Here is a 27,817-nt window from a genome sequence, read left to right on the forward strand (position 1 = left end):
GTTCCAGCTGTATGTGAATGATGAGGAGAGTTTGGCAAGTGCACTTTGCGGCTGATGAAGACCAGTGACGTACGCCCCCAGTGGTTAGAGGAATGCCGGGATGTGCGAGGGCGGTGGCGGCGGCAATGGTCGAAAGGGATGCCCCGTTAATACGAGATCATGCCTGTCCGGTACTGACACCTCATACTGTAATGCCGCTGCTCATCTCAGCTGCTAGGCAACATTTCACCACCACCCTCCGTACGGGGGCGAGGTCATGTTACTTAGCAAATCGAATTTAACTTTGAAAGAGCGCTGGCATTCATTCCGGCTACGCTGGTCCCTGTGACGGCGTCCTCAGAACCCCCTGACTGTGGAGCCCGTCCCGTCACCACGACCGGACCTAATATCACTGTACCCCTTGACAACCCAGATGTAATAGTCATTACGGACGGCTCCTCCGGCAAGCCCAAAGACCGCACCGTACTGGCAGGCTAAGATAGTGACGCCCTTTGATACTTTAGAGAAGCAACCCTTCCCCAAGAGATGTCTGCTTAAACAGCTGAGCTTTTTGCTCTAACGCGAGCCTACATTTTGACCGAAGGCTACACAGTGAATATCTACACAGACTCTACATGTGCCCTCGGGCTGATACGTGATTTTGGGTCACTTTGGCAACATCGAGGGTTCATTACGTCCGCGGGAAAACACATACGGCATCCGTATCTCATTAAAAATCTGCTACAAGCAATTCAGTTGCCCAAACAAATTGCTGTTATAACATGTCAAGCTCACACTAAAGCCTCAGACACCAGAGCTAAAGGAAATGTTGCTTCTGACGCGGCTGCTAGAAGAGCCACTAGTGCAGGAACAGTGGTGCGTATGCAGGTACAATGTAACCCCTACCCCAAACCTGCAAGATTTAATTTCTGCCCAAGACGGGATCCCGGAAAAGGAGAAGGGAGTATGGAAGGAAAAACAATGTTTTAAGGACTCTGAGGGGGCGTGGAGACATCCGGATAATCGCATCGTGCTTCCGGAGTTTACAAGTTGAGTCTGTGGTAAAGAAGGCAAATGCAATGTTGGCATTTATTTCAAGGGAAATAGAAAATAAAAGCAAGGAGATAATGCTGAGCCTTTATAAGGCACTAGTCAGGCCGCACTTGGAGTATTATCAACAGTTTTGGGTCCTGTATCTCAGAAAGGATGTGTTGTCATTGGAAAGAGTCCAGAGGAGGTTCATGAGGATGATTCTGGGAATGAAGGGGTTAACATATGAGGAGTCATTTGGCAGCTTTGGGCCTGTACTCACTGAAATTTAGAAGAATGCATGGGAATCTCATTGAAACCTACTAGATAGGGTGGATGTGGAGAGGATGTCTCCTATGTTGGGGGTATCCAGAGCTAAATAGCGCAGCCTTAAAGTTCAGGGATGACCTTTTAGAACAGGGCTAAGGAGGATTTTTTTTTAGCCTGAGAGTAGGAAATCTGTGGAATGCTCTGCCATGGACTGCAGTGAAGATCAAGTCCGTACGTGTATTTAAGGCGCAAGTTCATCACTTTCTGATTGGTCAGGACATCAAAGGATATGACAAGAAGGCAGGTGCATTGCGTTGAGTGGGATCCGAGATCAGTCATGACGGAATAGCGGATCAGACTCAATGGGCTGAATGGCCTAATTCTGCTCCTCTGTCTTATGGTCGTATGGACTGGTAGCTACTGCACTATCTCAACCAGGGAAGAAAACACCTATCTCTTTAAACCTGGAGAGTGTAAAGATTCTCTTTCTCCTTGGTGGAAAGGGCCCTATCAGATGATCTTGGTGACAAGGATTGCTGTGAAAGTACAGGGGAACCCTGACCAGATGCATGGAATCTGGTGTAGGTTATCTTCATCTGAAGAAGGGAAGGAGGAAAACTGAATTATGAAGAATTATGCTGCCTGGCCTGCTGCGTTCACCAGCAACTTTTATGAATTTTAAGTTCCCTGGCCCCCACCGCTTTATTTTCACCATGGATGTCCAGTCCCTATATACTTCCATCCCCGATCAGGAAGGTCTTAAAGTTCTCCGCTTCTTTTTGGATTCTAGACCTAACCGGTTCCCCTCTACAACCACTCTGCTCCATCTAGCGGAATTAGTCCTTACTCTTAATAATTTCTCCTTTGGCTCCTCCCACTTCCTCCAAACTAAAGGTGTAGCTATGGGCACCCGTATGGGTCCTAGCTATGCCTGCCTTTTTGTTGGCTTTGTGGAACAATCTATGTTCCAAACCTACTCCAGTATCTGTCCTCCACTTTTCCTTCACTACATCGACAACTGCATTGGTGCTGCTTCCTGCACACATGCTGAGCTCGTTGACTTCATTAACTTTGCCTCCAACTTTCACCCTGCCCTCAAGTTTACCTGGTCCATTTCCAACACCTCCCTCCCCTTTCTAGATCTTTCTGTCTCTATCTCTGGAGACAGCTTGTCTACTGATGTCTACTATAAGCCTACTGACTCTCACAGCTATCTGGACTATTCGTCTTCTCACCCTGTCTCTTGCAAAAATGCCATCCCCTTCTCGCAATTCCTCCATCTCCGCCGCATCTGCTCTCAGGATGAGGCTTTTCATTCCAGGATGAGGGAGATGTCCTTTTTTAAAGAAAGGGGCTTCCCTTCCTCCACCATCAACTCTGCTTTCTAGCGCATCTCCCCCATTTCACGCACATCTGCTCTCACTCCATCCTCCCGTCACCCCACTAGGAATAGGGTTCCCCTTGTCCTCACCTACCACCCCACCAGCCTCTGGGTCCAACATATTATTCTCTGTAACTTCTGCCACCTCCAACGGGATCCCACCACTAAGCACATCTTTCCCTCCCCCACTCTCTCTGCTTTCCACAGGGATCGCTCCCTACGCGACTCCCTTGTCCATTCGTCCCCCCCATCCCTCCCCACTGATTTCCCTCCTGGCACTTATCCTTGTAAGCGGAACAAGTGCTATACATGCCCTTACACTTCCTCCCTTATCACCATTCAGGGCCCCAGACATCCTTCCAGGTGAGGCGACACTTCACCTGTGAGTCGGCTGGGGTGATATACTGCATCCGGTGCTCCTGATGTGGCCTTTTATATATTGGCGAGACCCGACACAGACTGGGAGATCGTTTCGCTGAACACTTGCGCTCTGTCCACCAGAGAAAGCAGGATTTCCCAGTGGCCACACATTTTAATTCCATATCCCATTCCCATTCTGATATGTCTATCCACAGCCTCCTCTACTGTAAAGATGAAGCCACACTCAGGTTGGAGGAACAACACCTTATATTCCGTCTGGGTAGCCTCCAACCTGATGGCATGAACATTGACTTCTCAAACTTCTGCTAATGCCCCACCTCCCCCTCGTACCCCATACACACACATTCTTTTTCTCTCCTCTGTGTTTCCCCCCTCCCCCTTTTCTTTCTCGCTAGGCCTCCTGTCCCATGATCAACTGTCCAGCTCTTGGCTCCATCCCTCCCCCTCCTGTCTTCCCCTATCATTTCGGATCTCCCCCTCCCCCTCCCACTTTCAAATCTCTTACTAGCTCTTCTTTCAGTTAGTCCTGACGAAGGGTCTCGGCCCAAAACGTCAACGGTACCTCTTCCAATGGATGCTGTCTGACCTGCTGCGTTCACCAGCAACTTTTGTGTGATTTTATGAAGAAATGACTTTTGTTTTGTGGACTATTGGGGTTTATCATGCTGAGGAAAAGCTATAATGCTTGCTTGTGCTTAGCTTATCAATATGCCACAGGGACTGGTTTTTGGGTGTGTATGGGGATTACTATGCATGGAGCAGGGCATGTACCCTTATGGTCAATTCCCTTCAATGAGAAGGAGCGAGAATGTTTCAATAAGATAACCAGCAGTTCTAAAAGCTATTGCTGGCCGGACGAAGGGAAGGAATGGACCTGGGGGTGGGGTAGATATTCAGCAGATGAACGAGCCACATGGATGTTGATTGGATTGGTATTCTCTAAGGGAAACTGCTCTGAGGGTAAATAACGCACTATATAATAGTAAATAACTCACTACGATTTATGGTGGGTTACAACAGCATCTCTGAAAGGTCCCCGTTATTATTAAGTGACACATACTACATGTGTGGGGATCTTGCTTATCCCTGGTTATCTCTGATCTGGACCGGATGTTGTTACCCCGGCTTTATAGTACCGGAGGGACGTCACTCTCATGACTCATACCCCCTTGCCCACCCGCAAAAGAAGAGGGCGATTACCGATACAAAAAAGTTCTGGATGATTGTTTCCAGTCAGAACAGCTCAAGAACTAATGCAGGTGGTTCAGCCCTCGAAAAGTGTTTTTTTTTAATGTAAGACTCGTTGCATCCAGTGGCAAGATCTGGGGGGTGACGCCCCCTCCCTAACCAAACTTTAGCACTCTTGTTTGGGTGGATGCTGCGTGGTGTGTCCCCTGTGTAACATCAGTACCCCGAAATAACATTCAGTCCACGATGTGCAGTTAAACGATTAAGGTTTTATATTTAAGTATGGGGTTAGTAGAGAAACAAAAGAAAACAAATAAAAGGCACCATTAATCTCATAAACATGTCCAGTGCACAAATGTTGGAGCTCACGGATTCCCTCTCGCTGATCCTCCTTCACTAGTGGCCACAAGGCTTCCACCCCAAGCCCAGGCCCAGCGGGTCCAGCAATCGTTTCCTCAAGCCACGTCTTCTCTCTTCATCCTCCTCGCGCCTTCTCCCCCAAGCCCATGCAAACTAACAGCTTTCATACAGACAGAGAGAATAACATCTATCCCAATTGGTTAGCGAATGAATACAAATCCCGTTATCACTCATTTTAACCCAAATATGCTGCGACAGAGAACCACTGTCCCAGCAGTTAACAGTACGGAGAAGCCATTTTATTCACCTTAGCAGTAACATAAAAGAAGAAACCCTTACATTTATTTATTTATTTATTTATTTACGGGATGTGGGCATCGCTAGCTAAGCCAACATTTATTGCCCATCCCTAGATGCCCTTGAGAAAGTGGTGATGAGCTGCCTTCTGGAACTTTCCGTGTTGGCTAATGACACTGCCTTAGCTCTGGAGGCTACATAACTGCAGATAAAAGAATTAACTGCTGAAATAGTAGCTAGCAGAACCGTGGCTTTGCAGAATCGTATGGCCCTGGATTTTGTGTTAGCTGAGAGAGGAGGCACTTGTGCTAATCTTAGAGGAATATAAGGTGATGAGGGGCATTGATCGTATGGATAGCCAGAGACTTTTTCCCTGGGCTGAAATGGCTAACATGAGGGGCATAGTTTTAAAGTGTTTGGAAATAGGTAGAAGGGAGATGTCAGGGGTAAGTTTTCCACACAGAGAATGGTGGGTACATGGAAGGTACTGCTAGTGATGGTGGTGAAGGTAGATACAATAGGGTCTTTTAAGAGACTTCTGGATAGGTACATGGAGCTTAGGAATATAAAGGTTGGGAAATTCTAAGCAGTTTCTAGAGTAGGTTATAATGGACAGAACAACATTGTGGGCCAAAGGGCCTGCAATGTGCTGTAGATTTCTATGTTCTATGATAGGACAGGAATGCTGTATTTATATTCCCGATAAGTCCGAGAATATAACTAACCTGGCAGACCACATTAGGAGCAAGTGGAAAAGATAAAGAAGGTAGGAGAGGAATTGCATGATTATAATTCCCCAGGGTCTTGGTGATCATTAGGGAATGTTTTTGGGGGACGATGGGGATCCTTCATACATTATGGGCTGATATTGGTGTTAATTGTAATGGTGGTACTGGTAATCCGCCGTACCTGCGCCTTGATGTCGAGGTGCCGACCCAGACCCATGGGGGTGTTTCCTAAAATGAAACCAGATTCTGAGTACGATGAAGACGTTTGCTTAAACACACGGGCTCTGCCCCAGATTACAAAGCCCCGTATCTGGATGATGAGGAGCAGTAGGGTTGATCACGCGATCAAAAAGGAGGTGGTGGGGGGGGGGGACTGTGGAGGTTTGGGGTTAAGCTTGAGAACCGGGTGTTGGCAGAATCATGGGGAGAGCATGATAAAAAACCAGAATAGGTCCATCTTTTTCGTACTAACTAACAACAGTTGATGTCGTCAATGAGGAACCGATTGTATAGGTGGCAATGTTGTGTGAAAGACCGAAAAAGTCTATAGTCCAAGTCCACATCCGAAACACAAAAAACCTGGGCAAATTCTCCAGATACAGCGGCAGATTCTCCCCCTCTCTGGTAGTATTGCAGACTGTTGGTGTTCACCTTAAACATTCGGCTCAATGTTTCAATCTCCCTTGTCGCTTTAGCTGGTGAACAATGGAATAGAATTGAACATTGGCTCACCGTCCGTCCCACAGCCTTCTTGGCCCCAAGTTCCTGCATGCTGCCTTTGTGTCTCGTAATCCTCTCGGAGAATGCAGAGCACTGGATCACCCAAACGATCTCCAAACAGCAAATCACAGGCTCCAACAGTTGCAGAATCACATCCAAGATAAAAAACAAATATGAAAAAGCATAAACGAAGTGAAATATATGGTTTCATGATCTATCCGGAAGATGTCAACCGAGGAGCATTGTACAGAAGTGAACTTGGAGTGTTGGTGTTGTACTTAGTCATAGGTGTAAAATGAGCGGAGCAGGGGATAAGCACACATCCCTGTGGTGCTCCTGTGCTAATGGAGATTGTGGGGGAGATATTTTTGCCAATCCGAACTGACTTGGGATCTACAAGTGAAGAAATGCAGGACCCAATTGCACATGCATGGTAACATACATGTACTTTGATTATATATTTACTTTGAACCTTAAATAATCCTTTGTGGTGTCATCACAGGTAAAGCCCTCCCTCCCCACCATTCAGCACGTTTATAAGGAGCGCTGGCGCAAGACAGCGGCATCCATCACCATCGGGATAGAGGTACAGGAGCCTTGGGTTCCACGCCACCATATTCAGGAACAGCTAATGACCTTCAACCATCAGGCTCCCTCACCTCGATACGGATCTATTCCACAACTCATGTTCTCAGTAGTATTTTATTATCTATTTATCTGTTTGTTTATTTACCTATTTCATTCTTTTGCAATTGGTTGTTATTCGTTGCGCGGAGTATCTCGATGTGTTCGTATTCACTGTTGACTGTGCATGCTTGCAATAAAATGAATCTCAACAGTTGGAGGCATACTGCAGAAGTACTTTGAAAACAGGTTTATTTTAAACTTTGAGAACAAACCAATTCCAATTCCTGCTGCATTTATTCATAATTGTGTGGGTGTTTACCCGCCCGAAAGGACTTCCGTCTCTCTCGTCTCGTTTGCCTTTCGTCATTCGGAGGATCAGCCTCGTGGCTCGGGGGCGGGGCCGAGGACAGACTCCGCAGTCATTGGTGAGGACTTGGGTCACGTGAGCAGGATCTGTTAACTGACGGCTCTCTTGAATCGCCAGCTCTGAATCTCAGGGTAGGAACGCGAGTGGGCTGCCATGGCAACTCTTGTTGCGGAGCAAGTCCCGGAACATGTTTTACGTCATTTCTGGTTCATTTGAGCGCCCGTTTCCACGGTGACGGGAGAGACTCCGAACAGCCATGATGAGGAAGGAGAGGAGAGACGAGGTAAATGCAGGTGAGGGGGGTGAGGGTGAGGGTGAGGGTGAGGGTGAGGGTGGGGGAGAGTGAAGGTGAGGGGGAGAGTGAGGGTGAGGGATGGGGAGAGGGTGGGGGGGAGAGTGAGAGTGAGGGTGAGGGGGGAGAGTGAGGGTGAGGGATGGGGAGAGGGTGGGGGAGAGTAAGGGTGAGGGGGGAGTGACGGACGGGAACGGTGAGTGTGTGGGGAGAGTGATGGATGGGGAGAGTGATGGATGGGGACGGTGAGGGATGGGGATGGTGAGTGTGTGGGGAGAGTGATGGATGGGGACGGTGAGGGATGGGGATGGTGAGTGTGTGGGGAGAGTGATGGATGGGGACGGTGAGGGATGGGGATGGTGAGTGTGTGGGGAGAGTGACGGACGGGAACGGTGAGGGATGGGGATGGTGAGTGTGTGGGGAGAGTGATGGATGGGGACGGTGAGGGATGGGGATGGTGAGTGTGTGGGGAGAGTGACGGACGGGAACGGTGAGGGATGGGGATGGTGAGTGTGTGGGGAGAGTGATGGATGGGGAGAGTGATGGATGGGGACGGTGAGGGATGGGGATGGTGAGTGTGTGGGGAGAGTGACGGACGGGAACGGTGAGGGATGGGGATGGTGAGTGTGTGGGGAGAGTGATGGATGGGGAGAGTGATGGATGGGGATGGTGAGTGTGTGGGGAGAGTGACGGACGGGAACGGTGAGGGATGGGGATGGTGAGTGTGTGGGGAGAGTGAGGGAGGGGGTGAGTTATGGTGTGCGATGGGGAGAGTGCAGGTGGGGGTTTGTGGAGAATGACTATGTGACAGTGTGGGGAATGAGGTTAGTGAGGGTGTGCTGCGGAGGTAAAGGAAGGTGTTGGGGAATTGACTGTTTGAGTGAGTGAGTAGAAATAGGAGTGGAGAGGGTGGGGAAGGAGGTAGAGTGGACTGAGTGAGGCTCTGGGAGAGGGAGGGTGAGAAAGAGCGAGGGTGGTTGAGTGACAGTAGTGCTGTAGGTGAAGTGAGAGTTGTGTGAAGTGGGGGTGTGATGGGAGTGTTGATGGTGGGGAGTGAATGTGTGGGTGTGGATTGAGTGAGGGGTTGTGGGTGTTGTTGGACACTGATAGTGGGGTAGAGTCAGGGGGTATGTGGTGGGGAGTGAGGATGAGGGAGGGATGGGTTGTGAGCGAGATTGAGGTAAGAGTGAAAGTGCGAGTGTGAGACACGGTGCAGATGCCAGTGGCTAGGTTCTGTGTTGCACTCTCTCCATGTTTTCCCCTGGGGTTCCCGCCCCTTGCCTGTCCTCTACAACTCTGGTTCTGGACTCGCTGCTGTCCTTTAACTGCCAGCTCTGTCTGTTCCAGGCGTGCCCTGGCAGCTGCAACCGTTTTGGACATCCTGCTCCAACTAGTGGCCTGGCCCGCACCCGACGATATCACCCCAGGGCCACATCGTCCCAGGTTGACGAGTCTCTGTTCGGCAACTGTCACCAGGTAACGCTGAATGACTGGCTCTAATAACTGACATTATTCCCCTGACGTGACACGGAGCAGTGGGTACACATACATGTGTAGTGATCTCCCAAACCATTTGCTGCAGCCTGACACACAGAACTCCACCCCGAGGTCCCAGACAACACACGCCTTCCCACTCCAACTGCAGTGCAGAATAACCTGCTTCCCCCATTCCAGAGCCCCCAGATCCAGTACCCATTGACAGACCCCCTCCCCGGATCCAATACCCATTGACAGATGCCCCGATCCAATACCCCATTGACAGACCCCTCCCCCCGATCCAATACCTGTTGACAGACGCCCAGACCCAATACCCATTGACAGGCCCCCCAATCCAATACCCATTGACAGACACCCGGATCCAGTACCCATTGACAGACGCCCGGATCCAATACCCATTGACAGACCCCTCCCCCCGATCCAATACCCATTGACAGACGCCCAGATCCAGTACCCATTGACAGAACCCCCGATCCAATACCCATTGACAGGCCCCCCAATCCAATACCCATTGACAGATGCCCCGATCCAGTACCCCATTGACAGACCCCTCCCCCCGATCCAATACCCATTGACAGACACCCGGATCCAATACCCATTGACAGACGCCCAGATCCAGTACCCATTGACAGAACCCCCGATCCAATACCCATTGACAGGCCCCCCAATCCAATACCCATTGACAGATGCCCCGATCCAGTACCCCATTGACAGACCCCTCCCCCCAATCCAATACCCATTGACGGATACCCGGATCCAGTACCCATTGACAGACCCCCCGACCCAATACCCATTGACAGACGCCCGGATCCAGTACCCGTTGACAGACCCCCCGACCCAATACCCATTGACAGACCCCCCGATCCAATACCCATTGACAGACGCCCGGATCCAGTACCCGTTGACAGACCCCCCGACCCAATACCCATTGACAGACCCCCCGACCCAATACCCATTGACAGACCCCCCGACCCAATACCCATTGACAGACCCCCCAATCCAATACCCATTGACAGACGCCCGGATCCAGTACCCATTGACAGAACCCCCGATCCAATACCCATTGACAGACGCCCGGATCCAGTACCCGTTGACAGACCCCCCGACCCAATACCCATTGACAGGCGCCCGGATCCAGTACCCGTTGACAGACCCCCCGACCCAATACCCATTGACAGACGCCCGGATCCAGTACCCGTTGACAGACCCCCCGACCCAATACCCATTGACAGACGCCCGGATCCAGTACCCATTGACAGAACCCCCGATCCAATACCCATTGACAGACGCCCGGATCCAGTACCCGTTGACAGACCCCCCGACCCAATACCCGTTGACAGACCCCCCGACCCAATACCCATTGACAGACCCCCCGATCCAATACCCATTGACAGACGCCCGGATCCAGTACCCGTTGACAGACCCCCCGACCCAATACCCATTGACAGACCCCCCAATCCAATACCCATTGACAGACGTCCGGATCCAGTACCCGTTGACAGACCCCCCGACCCAATACCCATTGACAGACCCCCCGACCCAATACCCATTGACAGACCCCCCGACCCAATACCCATTGACAGACGCCCGGATCCAGTACCCGTTGACAGACCCCCCGACCCAATACCCATTGACAGACCCCCCAATCCAATACCCATTGACAGACCCCCCGACCCAATACCCATTGACAGACGCCCGGATCCAGTACCCGTTGACAGACCCCCCGACCCAATACCCATTGACAGACCCCCCGACCCAATACCCATTGACAGACCCCCCGACCCAATACCCATTGACAGACGCCCGGATCCAGTACCCATTGACAGAACCCCCGATCCAATACCCATTGACAGACGCCCGGATCCAGTACCCGTTGACAGACCCCCCGACCCAATACCCATTGACAGACCCCCCGACCCAATACCCATTGACAGAACCCCCGATCCAATACCCATTGACAGACGCCCGGATCCAGTACCCGTTGACAGACCCCCCGACCCAATACCCATTGACAGACCCCCCAATCCAATACCCATTGACAGACGTCCGGATCCAGTACCCGTTGACAGACCCCCCGACCCAATACCCATTGACAGACCCCCCGACCCAATACCCATTGACAGACCCCCCGACCCAATACCCATTGACAGACGCCCGGATCCAGTACCCGTTGACAGACCCCCCGACCCAATACCCATTGACAGACCCCCCGATCCAATACCCATTGACAGACGCCCGGATCCAGTACCCGTTGACAGACCCCCCGACCCAATACCCATTGACAGACCCCCCAATCCAATACCCATTGACAGACGCCCGGATCCAGTACCCGTTGACAGACCCCCCGACCCAATACCCATTGACAGACGCCTGGATCCAGTACCCATTGACAGACCCCCCGACCCAATACCCATTGACAGACCCCCCGACCCAATACCCATTGACAGACGCCCGGATCCAGTACCCGTTGACAGACCCCCCGACCCAATACCCATTGACAGACCCCCCGACCCAATACCCATTGACAGACCCCCCGACCCAATACCCATTGACAGACCCCCCAATCCAATACCCATTGACAGACCCCCCGACCCAATACCCATTGACAGACCCCCCGACCCAATACCCATTGACAGACGCCCGGATCCAGTACCCATTGACAGAACCCCCGATCCAGTACCCGTTGACAGACCCCCCGACCCAATACCCATTGACAGACCCCCCGACCCAATACCCATTGACAGACGCCCGGATCCAGTACCCGTTGACAGACCCCCCGACCCAATACCCATTGACAGACCCCCCGACCCAATACCCATTGACAGAACCCCCGATCCAATACCCATTGACAGAACCCCCGATCCAATACCCATTGACAGACGCCTGGATCCAGTACCCGTTGACAGACCCCCCCGACCCAATACCCGTTGACAGACCCCCCGATCCAATACCCATTGACAGATGCCCGGATCCAGGACCCATTGACAGGCCCCCCGACCCAATACCCATTGACAGACCCCCCGACCCAATACCCATTGACAGACGTCCAGATCCAATACCCATTGACAGGCGCCTGTATCCAATGCCCATTGACAGACCCCCCCGATCCAGTAGCCACTGACAGACGCCCCGATCCAGTAGCCACTGACAGGCGCCCCGATCCAGTACCCGTTGACGGACACCCTGATGCATTACCCATTGACGGATGCCCTGATCCAATACCCATTGACAAACCCCCTGATCCAGTACTCTTTTGGAAATGCCCAGATCTATGCATCAGCTCATTCCTGAGCCCCGAGCTCTCCTTTCCTTTCCTGAGCCAGAAGTTCCCATTCTGTAATCTGCACTCCGTTGCAACCTCCATTCCCTGGCTCCCACCTCTGTTTCATTTCACATTCTCCAGACCCTGGCTGGTAGTTTTAGCTTCTGTTCCGAAGTCCCTAGCACCTCAACCTTGCTCTCCCATCTCCTGCAACTCTCCTAGGAGGATTACCTGAGTTAATATCTGCGTAACTATCCTCTTGCTGAACCACTTCACACTGATGTTGTTAGTTTTAAAAGGTACATTGTCGAGTACATCAAATATTTGTGTGTTATTTCTTCATGCAGTAGTTGTTGATTTCCTGTTATACCTTTAAATGTAGGTTTTCATTTGCCAACATGTGCTTTATGCCTTCAGAGAAGAAACAGACAAAGGAGAGAAGAATGACCCTTCAAACCATTCCGAAAGATATTGACTAAACCTCTTTCTCAATACCAGGGCTGCACTCTCTCCATGTGCTGCTTGACAGTTTGTGTCCACATATCATTCCTAAGTGTATCAGCTTTAATACTAAAGTTCAAAGTACAATTTATAATCAGAGTACATACTTGTCACCTCATCCAACCCTCAGATTCTTTTTTCTGAGGGTATACTTTACAAATCTATAGAACAGTAACTGTAAACAGGATCAATGGACAACAAACTGAGCAAATGCAGATATAAATAAATAGCAATAAATAATGAGCAGGACATAACAAGATATGAGTCCTTAAATGAGTGTAGTTTGTTCAAGAGCCTGTGGGTTAGTAATTATTCTTGAATCTGGTGGTGTGAGTCCTGAGGCTCCTGTACCTTCAACCTGATGGCAACACCAAGAAAAGAGCATGGCCTGGGTGGTGTGAATCTTTGATGAATGCTGCTTTTCAATAGCAACGTTTCATGTTGATGTGCTGAATGGTTGGGAGGGTTTTATCTGTGATGTACTGGCTGAATCCACTGCCTTTTGTCGGATTTTCCACTCAAAGGCATTGGTGTTCCCATACCAGGCTGTGATCCAGCCAGTCAGCACACTTTCCACCACACAGTTTGCCAAGGCTTTCGATGACATGCCAAATCTCCGCAGACTCCTGAGGAAGTAGAGGTGCTGTCGTGCTTTCTTTGCAATAATATTTATATGATGGGTCCAAGACAGGTCCTCTGAGATGGTGACACCCGGGAATTTAAAATTACTGACCCTCCCCACCTCTGATCCTCTGATGATTACCGGCTCATTGGCCTCTGGTTTCCCTCTCCTGAAGTTTGCAATCAGTTCCTTGGGCTTATTGACATTGAGTGAGAGGTCGTTGTTATGACACCACTCAGCCAAGTTGTCAATCTCCCTCCTGTATGCTGATTCATCACCTCCTTTGATATAACCCACAACTGTGGTGCCATCAGCAAAGACGTATATGCTGTTGGAACTGTAAGTTAGCCACACAGCTGTCATAATAGTAATAATAAGTACTTTATTGACCCGAGTGCAAAATCTTTTCGTTGCAGCAGCATTTAAAAACACACTTAGCAATAATAATAATAAATATACTAATAATAAAGTACAGAATAATAATATACAAAATAATAATTTACCAATGTGCAGTAATAATGTACAAAAAATAAAACAGACTATTGTACTGTGAAGTGTGTTCTCCTGTCACACAGAGATGAACTGTTGTATATGCTTATTGCATTTAGTAGGGAAGATATTCTGTCGAGATTCTTGTGAATAGCGGTGCTGAATGAGCTTGTTTGAAAGGGTGCTCCACTGCTTACTCACAGGTGTAAATCGAGTAGAGCAGGGGGCTAAGCACACATCCCTGTGGTTGTCCTATGCTGATGGAGATTGCGGAGGAGATGATTCAAACTGACTGAGCATCGATGGAGAAAGAGTACACGATTGACATTTCAGGCTGGACCCTTCATCAGGTTCTAACGAAGGGTCTTGGCCCGAAACGTTGACTGTTTTACACTTTCTCTGTAGATGCTGCTTGGCTGCTGGATTCCTCCAGTATTTTGTATGTTTTGTTTTAGATTAACAGCATTTGCAGATTTTCTCGTGTTAGTGAGGTAGTGCTCTTGGGGTCGGTGTCCATTCAAAATCAGATGGCAGAGGGGAAGAATTTCTTCCTGAATCATTGAGCGTGTGCCTTCATGCTTCTGTACCTCCTTCCTGATGGTAGCAATGAGAACAAGTCATGACTTGTGTGATGGGGTCCTTAACGATGGATGTCACCTTTCAGTGTGTGAGCCTCTGCTGCCTACTGAATCACCCTACTCTGAGTGAATAACCTCTCCAAATCTCAATCCAACTTGTTCTTTACTTAAACACAAGTGATTCTGCAGATATTCAGAGAAACACACACAAAATGCTTTAGGAACTCAGCAGGTCAGGCATCCCGTACGGAGTGGAATAAACAGTTGACGGTTCCATCCAAGACTAGCACTGGAAAGGAAGGGGACAGAAGCCAGTATAAGAAGGTGGGGGAGGGGAAGGAGACCAAGCTGGAGGAACTCAGCAGGTCGGGCAGCATCCGTGGAGTCCAAGCTGGCTGATGACAGGTGAAGCCAGTGAGGGGAAAGGTGGGAGGGGGGAGTGGGAAAGACGTGAGAATCTGGGAACTGATAGATGGAAAAGGTAAAGGGCTGGACAAGAAACAATCTGATAGCAGACCGTGCCTCATGGTTCTAGACCTGTCAGTCGGGAGAAACAGATTCAAAACCCTTTTTCAGACGGGACTAATTCACTTTCAAATGAAACAAAATATTCTGTTGTATTATGATCACAATCTTTAAAAGGTCCTTAAACTGACTTGCTCATTATGCAATATCAGATTAAATATAGTCTCTTTCCTCACCGGTTCTTCGCCATACCCATGTAGGATATTATTATACACTGTACAGGTTCATTCCCTGCAGTGATACTGTAAATTTAGTGTGTCCACTCTATATACAGCCTGAAACCCACTGTGATTATTGTTACCTGTACACCTAATTTCCTGGTGTATTCTCACTGGCCACTTTATTAGGTACAGTGAGGTCCCCAATGGCCAGGGTTGACCATGGACGTTGTGTCCTAGCTATCTAGATATGCAAGCCTGGGCAATATGATATGGAGAGCAAGCTGTTGCCCCTCTTCATGCATCTGATGAACCCAAAGGAATGGTGGGCTCAGATACAGTTTGGTACCAGCAGCGTTCCAGGAGTTGCCAGTCAGCATTGGACTAAATGTAGGACTGCCTTGGAGACTCCTGCTCTGGATTTTTCCCATGGGGTTTTCCTCCTGAAGCCATTGCCATGAATGGGTATAGACACAAAGCAGTGGAGGTTTGAGACCAGAGCTTTCCTTCTCCTTGATAAGCTGCCAGCCACGGCTGATGAGCCCTATCTGCCCAAGCAACTGATTTTAAGGCAACAGTAACCCACCTTTGCCCTTTCTCTTGTCAGTAAATATGGTTTCACTAGACTTAGTATCTAAGCCACACATGAAGGCCAGGAACTGGACTTGGTTGTCAGAGGCCATTTGAGGTGCATGCCATTGGGATTATTTAATAGGTAGTGGGAGCTTGTCCCCATTCCCACTCCCGACTATAACAACCTTAAGGAACTGTATTAGGTACATTAATACAAATATCTAATCAGCCAATCATGAACATCTTGACCATGTCTGTGGCAGCAACTTAGTGCATGTGGGCATGGTCAAGAGCTTCAGTTGTTCAGACCAAACAGCGGAAGGAGGGAGAACTGTGATCTAAGAGACTTTGACTGTGGAATGATTGTTGGTGTCAGAGGGCCAGTTTGAATACCTCAGGAAACTGCTGATGTCTACATGAAATTCTTAGGATTTTCACACACATCAGTCTCTGGAGCAGGGTTGAAGCTGTTCCTAAAACAATGAGTTGTAGGAACTCAATGTTTTAGGGATGGCTATTTAAGAACATACGAATTAGGAGCAGGAGTGGGCTATCTGGCCCTTTGAGCTATGGACTGATCTGACCATGGACTCATCTCCACCCACCTGCCTTTTTCCCATAACCCTTAATTCCACTACTATGCCAAAATCTATTCAACCTTGTCTTAAGTATATTTGCTGAGGTAACCTCCGCTACTTCATCGGGCAGAGAATTCTACAGACTCGGCACTCTTTGAGAAAAGCCGTTGCTCCTCATCTCTGTGCTAAAATTTTCCCCCTAAGTCTTGAGGCTATGCCCCCTAGTTGCAGTCTCACCTACCAGTGGACACATCATACTCTCCTGTGGAGCTTCTGTACCTCCTCCCTGACGGTAGTAATGAGAAGAGGGTATGAAGGGGATCCTTTTTGATTCCATGACTCTGACTCTTCTCCATCTGGGTCTTTCCTCTCCCTTTTCAAGGTCCTTTCCAGTCCCAAGGGGATGTCCTTAATCCTGGCACTGGCCTCTTAACATGGCTCTTCAAGCTTCCTACTCATAGCTACAGAGAGAATATTAGTTTCCCTTAACTATCCTGCCTTCAGTCACCACTACATTCTCTTCACTACCCCTACTAACAATAGATCCCTATTGATAATAGAGTTGTGATTATTTTCCTCATATTGAATATTGTTAGGCCTAGATAGAGTGGATGTGGAGAGGATATTTCCTAAACTGGGTGAATCTAGCATCAGAGGGTACAGTATCAGAATAGAGGAATGTCCTTTTCGAACAGAAATGGGAAGGGATTTCTTTATCCAGAGGGTGGCGAATCTGTGGAGTTCATTGCCATGGATAGCTGTAGAGGCCAACTCATTGGGTATATTTAAAGCGGAGGTTGATAGATTCTTGATTAATTAGGGCATCAAAGGTTGCATAGAGGAAGGAGGAGAATTGGGTTGAGGGGGATAAAACATCAGCCATGGTGGACGGTTGAGGAAATAGATGGGCTGAATGGCCTAATTCTGCTCCTATGTCTCAAGGTCGAATGAGATTAGCTCACTATGTGAGTTGGACCGGAGGACCAATGCTGTATGACTCTGACTACTGCAATTTTAGCATAGGTACCAGAGAACTTCAATCTAAATTAAAACAATGAATGTTTAAAATAGGAATTAAATCTCCTCCATCCACCCCCTTCCCCCTTTGAATCCAATCTCCATAGTTACACAGGTAACGATGCACAGAATGTACCATACTAGCAGTTCATTCAAATTTATCCTTATGGGGAACAGCCGTAAATTAATAGAGCACAAGAGCACAGAAACTGGTACTTCAGTCCATCTAGTACATGCCTAGCCCATCAAGCTCCATATACACCTATCCGTGTACCTATCCAAATACCTCTTCAATGTTGCAATCAAACCTGTATCCAAACATCTGCTGGCAGTTCATTCCACCTCCTGAGAGAAGAAGTTCACCCTCAAGATTTTCTTAAAATATTTCACCTTTAATTCTTAATCGATGCCTCTAAATCTATTCTCACCCAACCTCAGTGGAAAATGCCTGCTTGCATTTACTCTATTTACAGTATATACCTTATAATTTTGGATACCTTTATCAAATCTCCCCTCATTCTCCAATGCTTCATGGAATAAAATCCTAATATTTCTCTCTAACTCAATTCGTCAGGACCCACAACACCTTTATAAATTTCCTCTGTACTCCTTTGATCTTATTGATATCTTTCCTATAGGTAGGCGATCAGAACTGTACACAATACTCCAAATTTGGCCTCACCAACACCTTATAAATTTCAACATAACCTCCTAAATCCTATCTTCAGTACTCTGAGCTTTCTTTATGATGCCACTTTCAAATAATTATTTATCCATATTCCAAGATCCCTCTGCTCTATTGCCCTATCACTCGCTCTGGTTAGTCCTACCCTGGTTTGTCCTCCCAAAGTGCAACCTAAAAGTACAAAGTAAATTTTATTATCAAAGTACTTGTATGTCACCACATACAACCCTGCAATTCACTTTCTTGTGGACATACTCAAAATGTCTACGGAATAATAACGATAACAGAATCAATGAATGGCTGCCAAACGAGGGTTTTCAGCCAGAGTGCAGAAGACGACAAACTGTGCAAATACAAAAAGGGGAATGATAATATAAACAAGTTAGTAATAACTATCGGGGACATGAGATGAAGAGTTTTGAAAGTGAGCACTGGTTGTGGAAGCATTTCAATGATGGGGCAAGTGCAGCTGAGTTATCTCCTTTGTTCAAGGGGCTGATAATAACTGTTCCCGAATCTGATGGTGCAAGTCCTGAGGCACTTGTACCTCTTCGTGATGGCAGCAGTGAGAAGAGAGCACGTCCCGTGTGGTGGGGATTCCTGATGATTGATGCAGCTTTCCTGCAACAGTGTTTCATGCAGTTGTGCTTATTGGTTGGAAGGGCTTCATCCGTGATGGACTGGGCCATAACCACTGCTTTGTGTAGAATTTTCCATTCAAGAGTATGGTGGTTCCATATCAGGCTGTGATGCAGCCAGTCAATGTACTCTCCACTACACATCTACAGAAGTTTGTTGAAGTTTTACATATCATGCCAAATCTCCACAAACTTCTAAGTAAGTAGAGGTACTGCCGTGTTTTCTTCATAATCGTACTTACATGCTGGGCCCAGGACAGGTCCTCCGAAAGAATAACACCTAGGAATTTAAAGTTGTTAACCCTCTTCACCTCAGATCCTCCAATAAGGACCAGTTAACGGACCTCTGATTTCCTTCTCCTGAAGTCTATCATTAGTTCCTTGGTCTTGCTGACATTGGGTGAGAGGTTGTTGTTATGACACCACTCAGCCAGATTTTCGATCTCCCTCCAGTATGCTAATTCATCACCACCTTTGTGTAACACTCTGGTTAAGATTTTTACAGCTATGCTGTAGGTATTTTATTTTAGCATTTCTGTAAGAGCAGTCTGTTCTGCTTTCAGCCTGTTGGTTTGGGCTGAGATAAGAGGCTTGTTGTTCAACTTAGGAATGTGGTGTCAACCAATCAGGATGATGGAATTGGGAGAAGGTTCTAGAGAACATTGGGAGGGGAGGTCTTTGTGGCGGGAGCTGGGAGGAGACAGAAGGGAAGATGGCTGAGGATGCCATCCCTGTTGCACAAGGTGCTTTGGGCAGATGAATGGCTTTGAGGGGGAAGGACTAATACTCCCTCGGGAGAGCCCATTTGTTCAAACAACAGGAATTCTGCAGATGCTGGAAATTCAAGCAACACACATCAAAGTTGCTGGTGAACGCAGCAGGCCAGGCAGCATCTATAGGAAGAGGCGCAGTCGACGTTTCAGGCCGAGACCCTTCATGACGAAGGGTCTCGGCCTGAAACGTCGACTGCACCCATTTGTTCAAGATGGATTTCGAGTGACATTCGGAAGGTGGTGTGTGCTTTCACATAGACCGAGAGTCCGGTGTGTGATTTACAGTCAAGTTCAAGATTTGAGCTCCACCGTGCACATGTGACTGTTAATGTATAATGGGTCCTTTTTGGTTTTTTCTTTCCTTTACTAACTGTAACTTAAGTTAACGTTCTTAAATATACTTCTGATTAATCGTATGCAATGTACGATCTGTTACTTCTTGCTGATAGGCAATTGCTGGGGGCAGTAAATCACACAGCATTCACAGAAACTGGGGTTTGAGTGGGTGAGACTTCTCCACCTCACGGATTTGACAGGACCAAAGTCATCTACACCCGAGACCTACGAAGGTTAAAGATGGTGGGTTCCTCGCCGCGGAGTCCAGTGGCTGTTAGCAAGGGGCTAACAAGCCGCGTTTCCAGAGACGCCCAGTAAAAGGGTTTTCATTTGATTCGGCTATCGACAGTAGTATCATCAGCAAACTTGAATATGGCATTGGCGCTGTGCTTAGCCCCACAGTGATGTGTGTAATGTTGTTGCCAATCCGAACTGACAGTGGTCTACCAGTGAGGAAATCCAGGATTCAATTGCACAATAAGGTATTGAGGCCAAGCTCTTGAAGCTTTTGAGGGGACGATGGTATCGAATCAGCTATAGTTGATAAAGGGCATCCTGATGTATGTATCGTTGCTGTCCAGATGTTCCAGGATTGAGTGAAAAGCCAGTGAGCTGGATCTACTGTGGACCTGTTGCTCTGGTGAGCAAACTGGAGGTGATGTAAGTCACCTCTCAGGCAGGAGCTGATGTGTTTCAACACCAACCTCGGAAAACGCTTTATCACAGTGGATTTGAGTGCTACTGGATGATAGTCATTGAGACAGGTCACCATGTTATTCTTGGGCACTGGTGTAATTGAAGCAGTAGGTGAATACCACACACTGCTGAAGAAATAGGTTAAAGATTTCAGAGGTTAAACACCTCACACTTGTCTGCATTAAATTCCATCTGTGTTCTTCAGCCCACTGTTCCCGCTGGTCCAGAACCCACTGCAATTATTGATAGCCTTCCTCACTGTCCACGACACTCACAATCTTGACATCATCTGCAAATTTGCTGATCAAGTTTACCACATTATCATCCAGATTGTTGATACAGATGACAAACAGCAACAGACCCAGCACCGATCCCTGCGGCACACCACTAGTCACAGGCCTCCAGTCAGAGAGGCAACCATCTACTAGCACGCTCTTAGTCTTCTCCTGCTAAGCTAATGTTAAATCCTATTTACTACTTCATGCTGAATGCCAAGTGAATAAATCTCTTACACCAGCTTCCCATGTGGGACTTTGTCAAAGGTCTTGCTAACATCCAAGAAGACAATATCCAGTCTTTCTTACATTGACTTTCCTGGTAACCTTATCAAAAACAACTCTGTAAGATTGGTTAGATGCAAAGCCATGTTGACTATCCATAGGCAGCTCCTGCCCTTCCAAATGCTTATATATCCTGTCCCTTCCCTGGATTATTCTTGGAACCATTCAATAGACAATAGACAATTCCTGAGAAGGGGACAGTATTAACTATCCTCCCGTGGTTAACGACATTTGAAATACTTCTACCTTGGCCCACACTTGCACATTGATTGTTGGTCAGTCTTGTTTGTGTATAGATTTTACTAATTTTATTGTATCTGCTTTTTTGCTACTGTGAGTGGCCGTAAGAAAACGAATCTCATTTTCTATTAACACAGAGAATGCAAAGGGATTTAGACTGCTTCAATGAGAGAGCAAGACAGGTACATTACTTTGTGTGTGTGTGTGTGTGTGTGTGTGTGTGTGTGTGTGTGTGTGCTCACATGTGAGCCAGGTTTTGAGTGTACAATCAGTTAGAGTGCCCTGGGCATATGTGTGATCTGTTGGCTGACTGTGGTGCTATTATGTGCCAGCTCTTCACTCGTCCCCCAAGTGCCATTCCTTCCAACAGTGAGATATGATTCCCTTGCCCTGTTGGGAGGAATTGGCAGGGTGTGTGCTGAGAATCCATCAAGTGACCAGACTTGGAATAAAAGTCCTCCATTTGTTCTGAGGTGGTTGGGATGAGGTTGATGATGAGTGAGGGTGGTGGGTTGTGGGGCAGGTTTGAGTAAGTTGGTGGGTGGGCTTTGTAGCATCCTGATGTTTTTGATCCAAGGCTCTTTCAGATGTCAAGGTTGAGACACAAGACCTGTTGCTTCACAATAATTTTATTAAGCTCTAAGAGAACAAAGGTTGAAGAGGAGAGAGTGACAGATGGGGAAGGAGAACAAAGAAGAGAATAGATGGTGACCCAATGTGCTCTGCTCTTCTTAGACCATAGATAACAAACATTCCATTCAAATGTGTAGGTAAGCGTTAACCGTATTCAAATAATGTGATACCCAAGAAGCTGCCAGAATAATAGAAAGAAATGTAATAGCTACTGGACACACAGAACAATTGCATATACATAGGTAATTATATAAAATACAAGCAGGCAATAGAAAGTTAAGCTGCAAAGAAAGAACAATTATATAACAACATCTTTCATTGTTGACACACGTTATCTTTCAGAGGACGGCACCCACAGGGCACTTGGCTCTGGACTCTGATCCCTGCTCTGACCAAGCCCTGGCCAAGGTGATGCAGACTGTGCCCGGCACCACCAAGGCAATTGAAAGCCTGAGGATCATCACCAAGGACCATGTCCGGGACCTCATGTAAGACAGGCAGGCTGGGGGAGAAGGGAAGGTAGTGAGGGAGGCTCCTGACCTCCTGCTCAGTATATTACCATCAATAATATACAGAGGATAATATTACTGCCTGTATATTACTCTTAGTATTTCTCCACATCCCTTTCCATCCTGCACACTCCCCTTCCTACACCATCACATTCATTTCATTGCATCTCTTTTGCCCTTTTCAGCCCTTCCTTCTACCTTCCTAACTTACCCCCATCCCTCTTCATCACACATGCTTTTTCACCCCAGACCTCTCCACCCCCAGGCCTGTCCCTTGCCTTTAATCTCCCCATAACTGCTCCTTCTTTTTCCCTACATACTACCCTTCACACAGTCCTGATATGTCCACCCCCTACAACCTGACATAGAACAATACAACCAATACACACCAAGTTCTGGAGGAACTCATCAGGCCAGGCAGTATCTATGGAAAAGAGTACAGTTGATGTTTCGGGCCGAAACCCTCTGGCAGGTACTCTTTTCCATAGATGCCACCTGGCCTGCTAAGTTCCTCCACACTTTGCATGTGTTGCTTAGATTTCCAGCATCTGCAGATTTTTCTCTTGTTTGTGATAAAACAATACAGGCCCTTTGGCCCACAGTGTTGCGCCAACATTTTAACCTAGTCCAAGATCAATCTAACCCCTCCCTCCCTCCCAGTTTTCTTTCATCGACAGTATGTGCCCATCTAAGAGTCTCTTGTATGTCCCTAATATATCTCCCTCCACTGCCATCCCTGGCAGTGCATTCCAAGCACGTGCCACTCTCTTTTAAAATACCTACCTCTGATATCCCCCGTACTTTTGTCCGATCACCTTCAAAATTACCCTCTTCAATTGGCCATTGCCCCCCTGGGAAAGAGGTTCTGGCTGTCCACTCTATCTTTACCTCTTATTATCTCATTCACCTCTATCCAGTCCCTTCTCATCCTTCTTCATTCCAAAGAAAAAAACTTAGGTCCCAGATACCTCTGAACTTTGAGACGCTCTATTTGGGGCATATATTGTTCCTTGAACAGAAGGAAGATATAAAGTTACTGCAGGCCCTCTTAGTGGCAAGTAAGAAATCAATCACTAGAAAATGGCTAAATCCAATACCACCTACATTAGAAGATTGATACGAAATTATCTTGGAAATATTTAAAATGGAAAAGTTGACTTACTCCCTGAGAACTCAAAAAGAAACATTTTATCAAATCTGGAATAAATGGATTCTTGAAAACCCTAGAGTTGTAGATATACAGACCTATCAACAGTAGAATTAGAATTTTTCAAGCCGAATTCAGAAAAAACCCTAGCTCACTGAACCTTTCCACATAAGACACATGCTCTAATCCAGGCAGTATCCTGGTAAGTCTTCTCGGCACCCCCTCAAAGGTATCCACATCTTTCCTATGATGAGGCGACTAGAACTGAACACAGTAGTCCGTGTGATTTAAGCAGTGTTTTATAGAGTTGCAATATTACCTTGTGGCTCTTGAACTCAATCCACCAACACATCATACACCTTCTGAACCACCCTATCAATTTACACATTGTAGTTTTATACATTTAAAAAAATGGAAAAGGTTATATGTGTGAAAAAAGTACATGATAATTGTGAATTCCACGCATTCACCACCCTCTGTGGAAAAAACTTATCCCTGACATCTTATCTGAACCTATCTCCAAACACCTTAAAGCTGTGCCCTCTTGTGTTAGCCACTTCAGTCTTGGGAAAAAGCCTCTGACTATCCACACGATCAATGCCTCTCGTCATCTTATACACTTCTATCAGGTCACCTCTCATCCTCCGTTGCTCCAAGAGGAAAAGGTCAAGTTCACTCAACCTGTTCTCATAAGGCATGCTCCCCAATCCAGGTAACATCCTTGTAAATCTCCTCTGCACCCTTTCTATGGTTTCCACATCCTTCCTGTAGTGAGGCAACCAGAACTGAGCACAGTACTCCAAATGGGGTCTGACAAGGATCCTATATAGCTGCAACATTACCTCTCGGCTCCTAAACTCAATCCCACAGTTGGTGAAGGCCAATGCACCGTATGCCTTCTTTACCAGACAGTCAATCTGCACGAGGAAATCTTCAGATGCTGTAATTTCAAGCAACACATATAAAAGTTGCTGGAGAATGCAGCAGGCCAGGCAGCATCTATAGGAAGAGGTAAAGTCGACATTTCGGGCCGAGACCCTTCATCAGTCCTGACGAAGGGTCTCAGCCCGAAACGTCGACTGTACCTCTTCCTATAGATGCTGTCTGGCCTGCTGCGTACCAGCAACTTTTATGTGTGTTGCTAGTCAATCTGCACAGCAACTTTGAGTGTCCTATGGACTTGGACAACAAGATCCCTCTGATCCTCCACACTGTCAAGAGTCTTACCATTAATACTATATTCTGCCATCATATTTGACCTACCAAAATTAACCACTCCGCACTTATCTGGGTTGAACTCCATCTGCCACTTCTCAGCCCAGTTTTGCATCCTATCAATGTCCTGCTGTAACCTCTGACAGCCCTCAACACTATCCACAACACCCCCCCCCCACCAACCTTTGTGTCATCAGCAAATTTACTAACCCATCCCTTCACTTCCTCAGCCAGGTCATTTATAAAAATCACGAAGAGAAGGGGTCCCAGAATAGATCCCTGTGGCACACCACTGGTCACCGACCTCTATGCAGTATGTGACCCATCTATAACCACTCTTTGCCTTCTGTGGGCAACCCTATTCTGTATGCACAAAGCAATGTCCCTTTGGATCCCATGCCTCCTTACTTTCTCAATAAGCCTTGCGTGGGGTACCTGATCAAATGCCTTGCTGAAATCCATATACACTACATCTACTTCTACATCTTACTACACTACATTCTACACTACATCTTAGTTCCATCCTCAAAAAATTCAATCAGGCTTGTAAGGCACAACCTGCCTTTGACAAAGCCATGCTGACTATTCCAAATCAGAGTGTGCCTCTTCAAATGTTCATAAATCCTGCCTCTCAGGATCTTCTCCATCAACTTACCAACCACTGAAGTAAGACTCACTGGTCTATAATTCCCTGGGCTATCTCTCCTCCTTTTCTTGAATAAGGGAACAAAATTTGCAACCCTCCAATCCTCCAGATTCTGCCCCATCCCCATTGATGACTCAAAGATCATTGCCAGAGGATCAGCAATTTCCTCCCTTGTCTCCCACAGTAGACTAGGGTATATTTCGTCTGGTCCCGGTGCCTTATCCAACTTGTGCTTTCCAAAAGCTCCAGCACATCATCTTTCTTAATGTCTATATGCTCAAGCTTTTCAGTCTGCTGCAAGTCTTCCCTACAATCGCCAAGGTCCTTTTCCATAGTGAATACTTAAGCACTTGCAGAATGCCTTAATCCTGCTTGCCAAGGCCCCTTCTGGCTCTCTTAATTTCATTCTTTTTTTTTTAATTTTATTTTTATTTGGATAAGGAATTCACAATTATCATGTACTTTTTTCACACATATAACCTTTTCCATTTTTTTATATGTATAAAACTACAATTATTTATACATTCTTAAGTACACATTGAGATGATATAAAAGGAAAATAAACATTTAAATAGATAATTATGTACTGTGGTAAATCTAACCTATTAGGCTAAGTAATGAAATTAGTTGTTAAGAAAAATGGTAATAATAGTTTCCATACAACCCTTCTGGACCATTTCCACTGGTCCAAAATGTTGCATACAAGCCTATATACCAACCATTGTAGGTGTTTATATCCCAATTTGTTCGTGCTTGTTCCTGCCCGCAGACATAATTATCCAATCCCTATGTACTTATTTACTTAATTTTTTCATTTTTTTTTATCCCTTTCCCAAATCTTTCCCTTTACTTGTGTTAATTCTCTATTTTCCAAAAAAAAAACAAACATTTAGACTAGGGGTGCTTACGTTAGCAATATTACTGTGTTGATGAGAAGAGCAATATAAATCATTAGGAGAGTCATCTAAAGTCTGCTCGCATTGGGGTTATATATTCAATCCATTTATTCCAGATTTGATAAAATGTTTCTTTTTGAGTTCTCAGGGAGTAAGTCAACTTTTCCATTTTAAATATTTCCAAGATAATTTCGTACCAATCTTCTAATGTAGGTGGTATTGGATTTAGCCATTTTCTAGTGATTGATTTCTTACTTGCCGCTAAGAGGGCCTGCAGTAACTTTATATCTTCCTTCTGTTCAAGGAACAATACATGCCCCAAATAGAGCGTCTCAAAGTTCAGAGGTATCTGGGACCTAAGTACCTTAACTAATGTTCTATGAATACCTTCCCAAAATAGACTTAATTTAGGGCAATCCCAGAAAATATGAAAATGATTTGCCTCCTTGGAGCCGCTCCTTCTCCAACACATCACATTTGTATCTTTATATTTTTCCTGATATGGGGTCTTGAAGTATCTTATAATGTTTTTCCAGCAATGTTCTCTCCCAAGTCAAAGAATTAGTCGAGGACCATTGAAAGCTGCAGATTTTCCCCCAAGCCTCCTCTGAAAGTACCAACCCTGCTTCTTTCTCCCACTTCTCTTTAATATACAGTGTATTTACATTTTTAGCATGGGAGAGTGCATTATCTAGGCGAGAAACTGGTTTACTAGGTATTGAACTGCAAGCCGAATTCAGAATCTTGAAAAATTCTAATTCTACTGTTGATAGGTCTGTATATCTACAACTCTGGTTAACATAGTTTCGTATTTGAAGGTACCTAAAAAAGTCATTATGTTCTAGGCCATGTTTGTCCTGCAGGATTTGGAAACTTTGTAATACTCTTTTATCTATAAATGAGAGGTAGGTTGTAAGACCTTTCTTTATCCATAGCTCAAATCTTTTATCTCCTCTGTTGGGAAGGAATTCGGTATCATATGCACACCATCTAAAGAGTTTTAACATGTTATTAATTCCACATGAATTAACCACCTTCTGCCATACTTTTAATGTAAGATTTATCCAAGCATTATTAAATTTTTCCAACTGGGCCATCAATCCTTTGTCAGCTATTGAGGCCTGAAGAGGAAAACTGTCAACTAATCCAAATTCTATTTCCTTCCATCTAGCCTTATATTCTATTACACCAATATAACAGAGGGGTTATCTGTGAGGCATAAAAATAATTTCTCAGGCAAGGAAGAACCATACCTCCTCCTTCCTTCCCTAACTGTAAGGTGTTATATCGAATTCTAGGTTTCCTTCCTTGCCAAATGAAGCGGGAAATCCATTTGTCCCATTCCCTAAATTGATTATCATCCACCTCCACTGGTAAAGTACGGAAAAGATATAATAACCGAGGAAGAATATTCATTTTTATAG

The 27,817-nt window shown here is 46.5% G+C and overlaps 1 protein-coding gene across 4 annotated transcripts in view; it reads left to right on the plus strand.

Moving 5' to 3' along the window:
* Nucleotides 1–7,474: 7,474 nt before the first annotated feature.
* Nucleotides 7,475–27,817, plus strand: part of LOC134343512 (cilia- and flagella-associated protein 45-like) — a 48,962-nt gene continuing 28,619 nt past the window's right edge. Inside the window, exons 1-3 of one of the 4 annotated variants that reach the window (XM_063042240.1) lie at nucleotides 7,475–7,610; nucleotides 8,967–9,095; nucleotides 22,323–22,468. In XM_063042240.1, the coding sequence (XP_062898310.1) occupies nucleotides 7,584–7,610; nucleotides 8,967–9,095; nucleotides 22,323–22,468 (302 nt within the window). In that variant the 5' untranslated portion in view covers nucleotides 7,475–7,583. Of the gene's footprint in view, nucleotides 7,621–8,966; nucleotides 9,096–22,322; nucleotides 22,469–27,817 lie in introns of all 4 variants that reach the window. The other 3 variants (XM_063042241.1, XM_063042242.1, XM_063042243.1) reach the window with 3 other exon arrangements.

Source organism: Mobula hypostoma, chromosome 3, assembly GCF_963921235.1.
Source record: "Mobula hypostoma chromosome 3, sMobHyp1.1, whole genome shotgun sequence".
NCBI lineage: Eukaryota > Metazoa > Chordata > Chondrichthyes > Myliobatiformes > Myliobatidae > Mobula > Mobula hypostoma.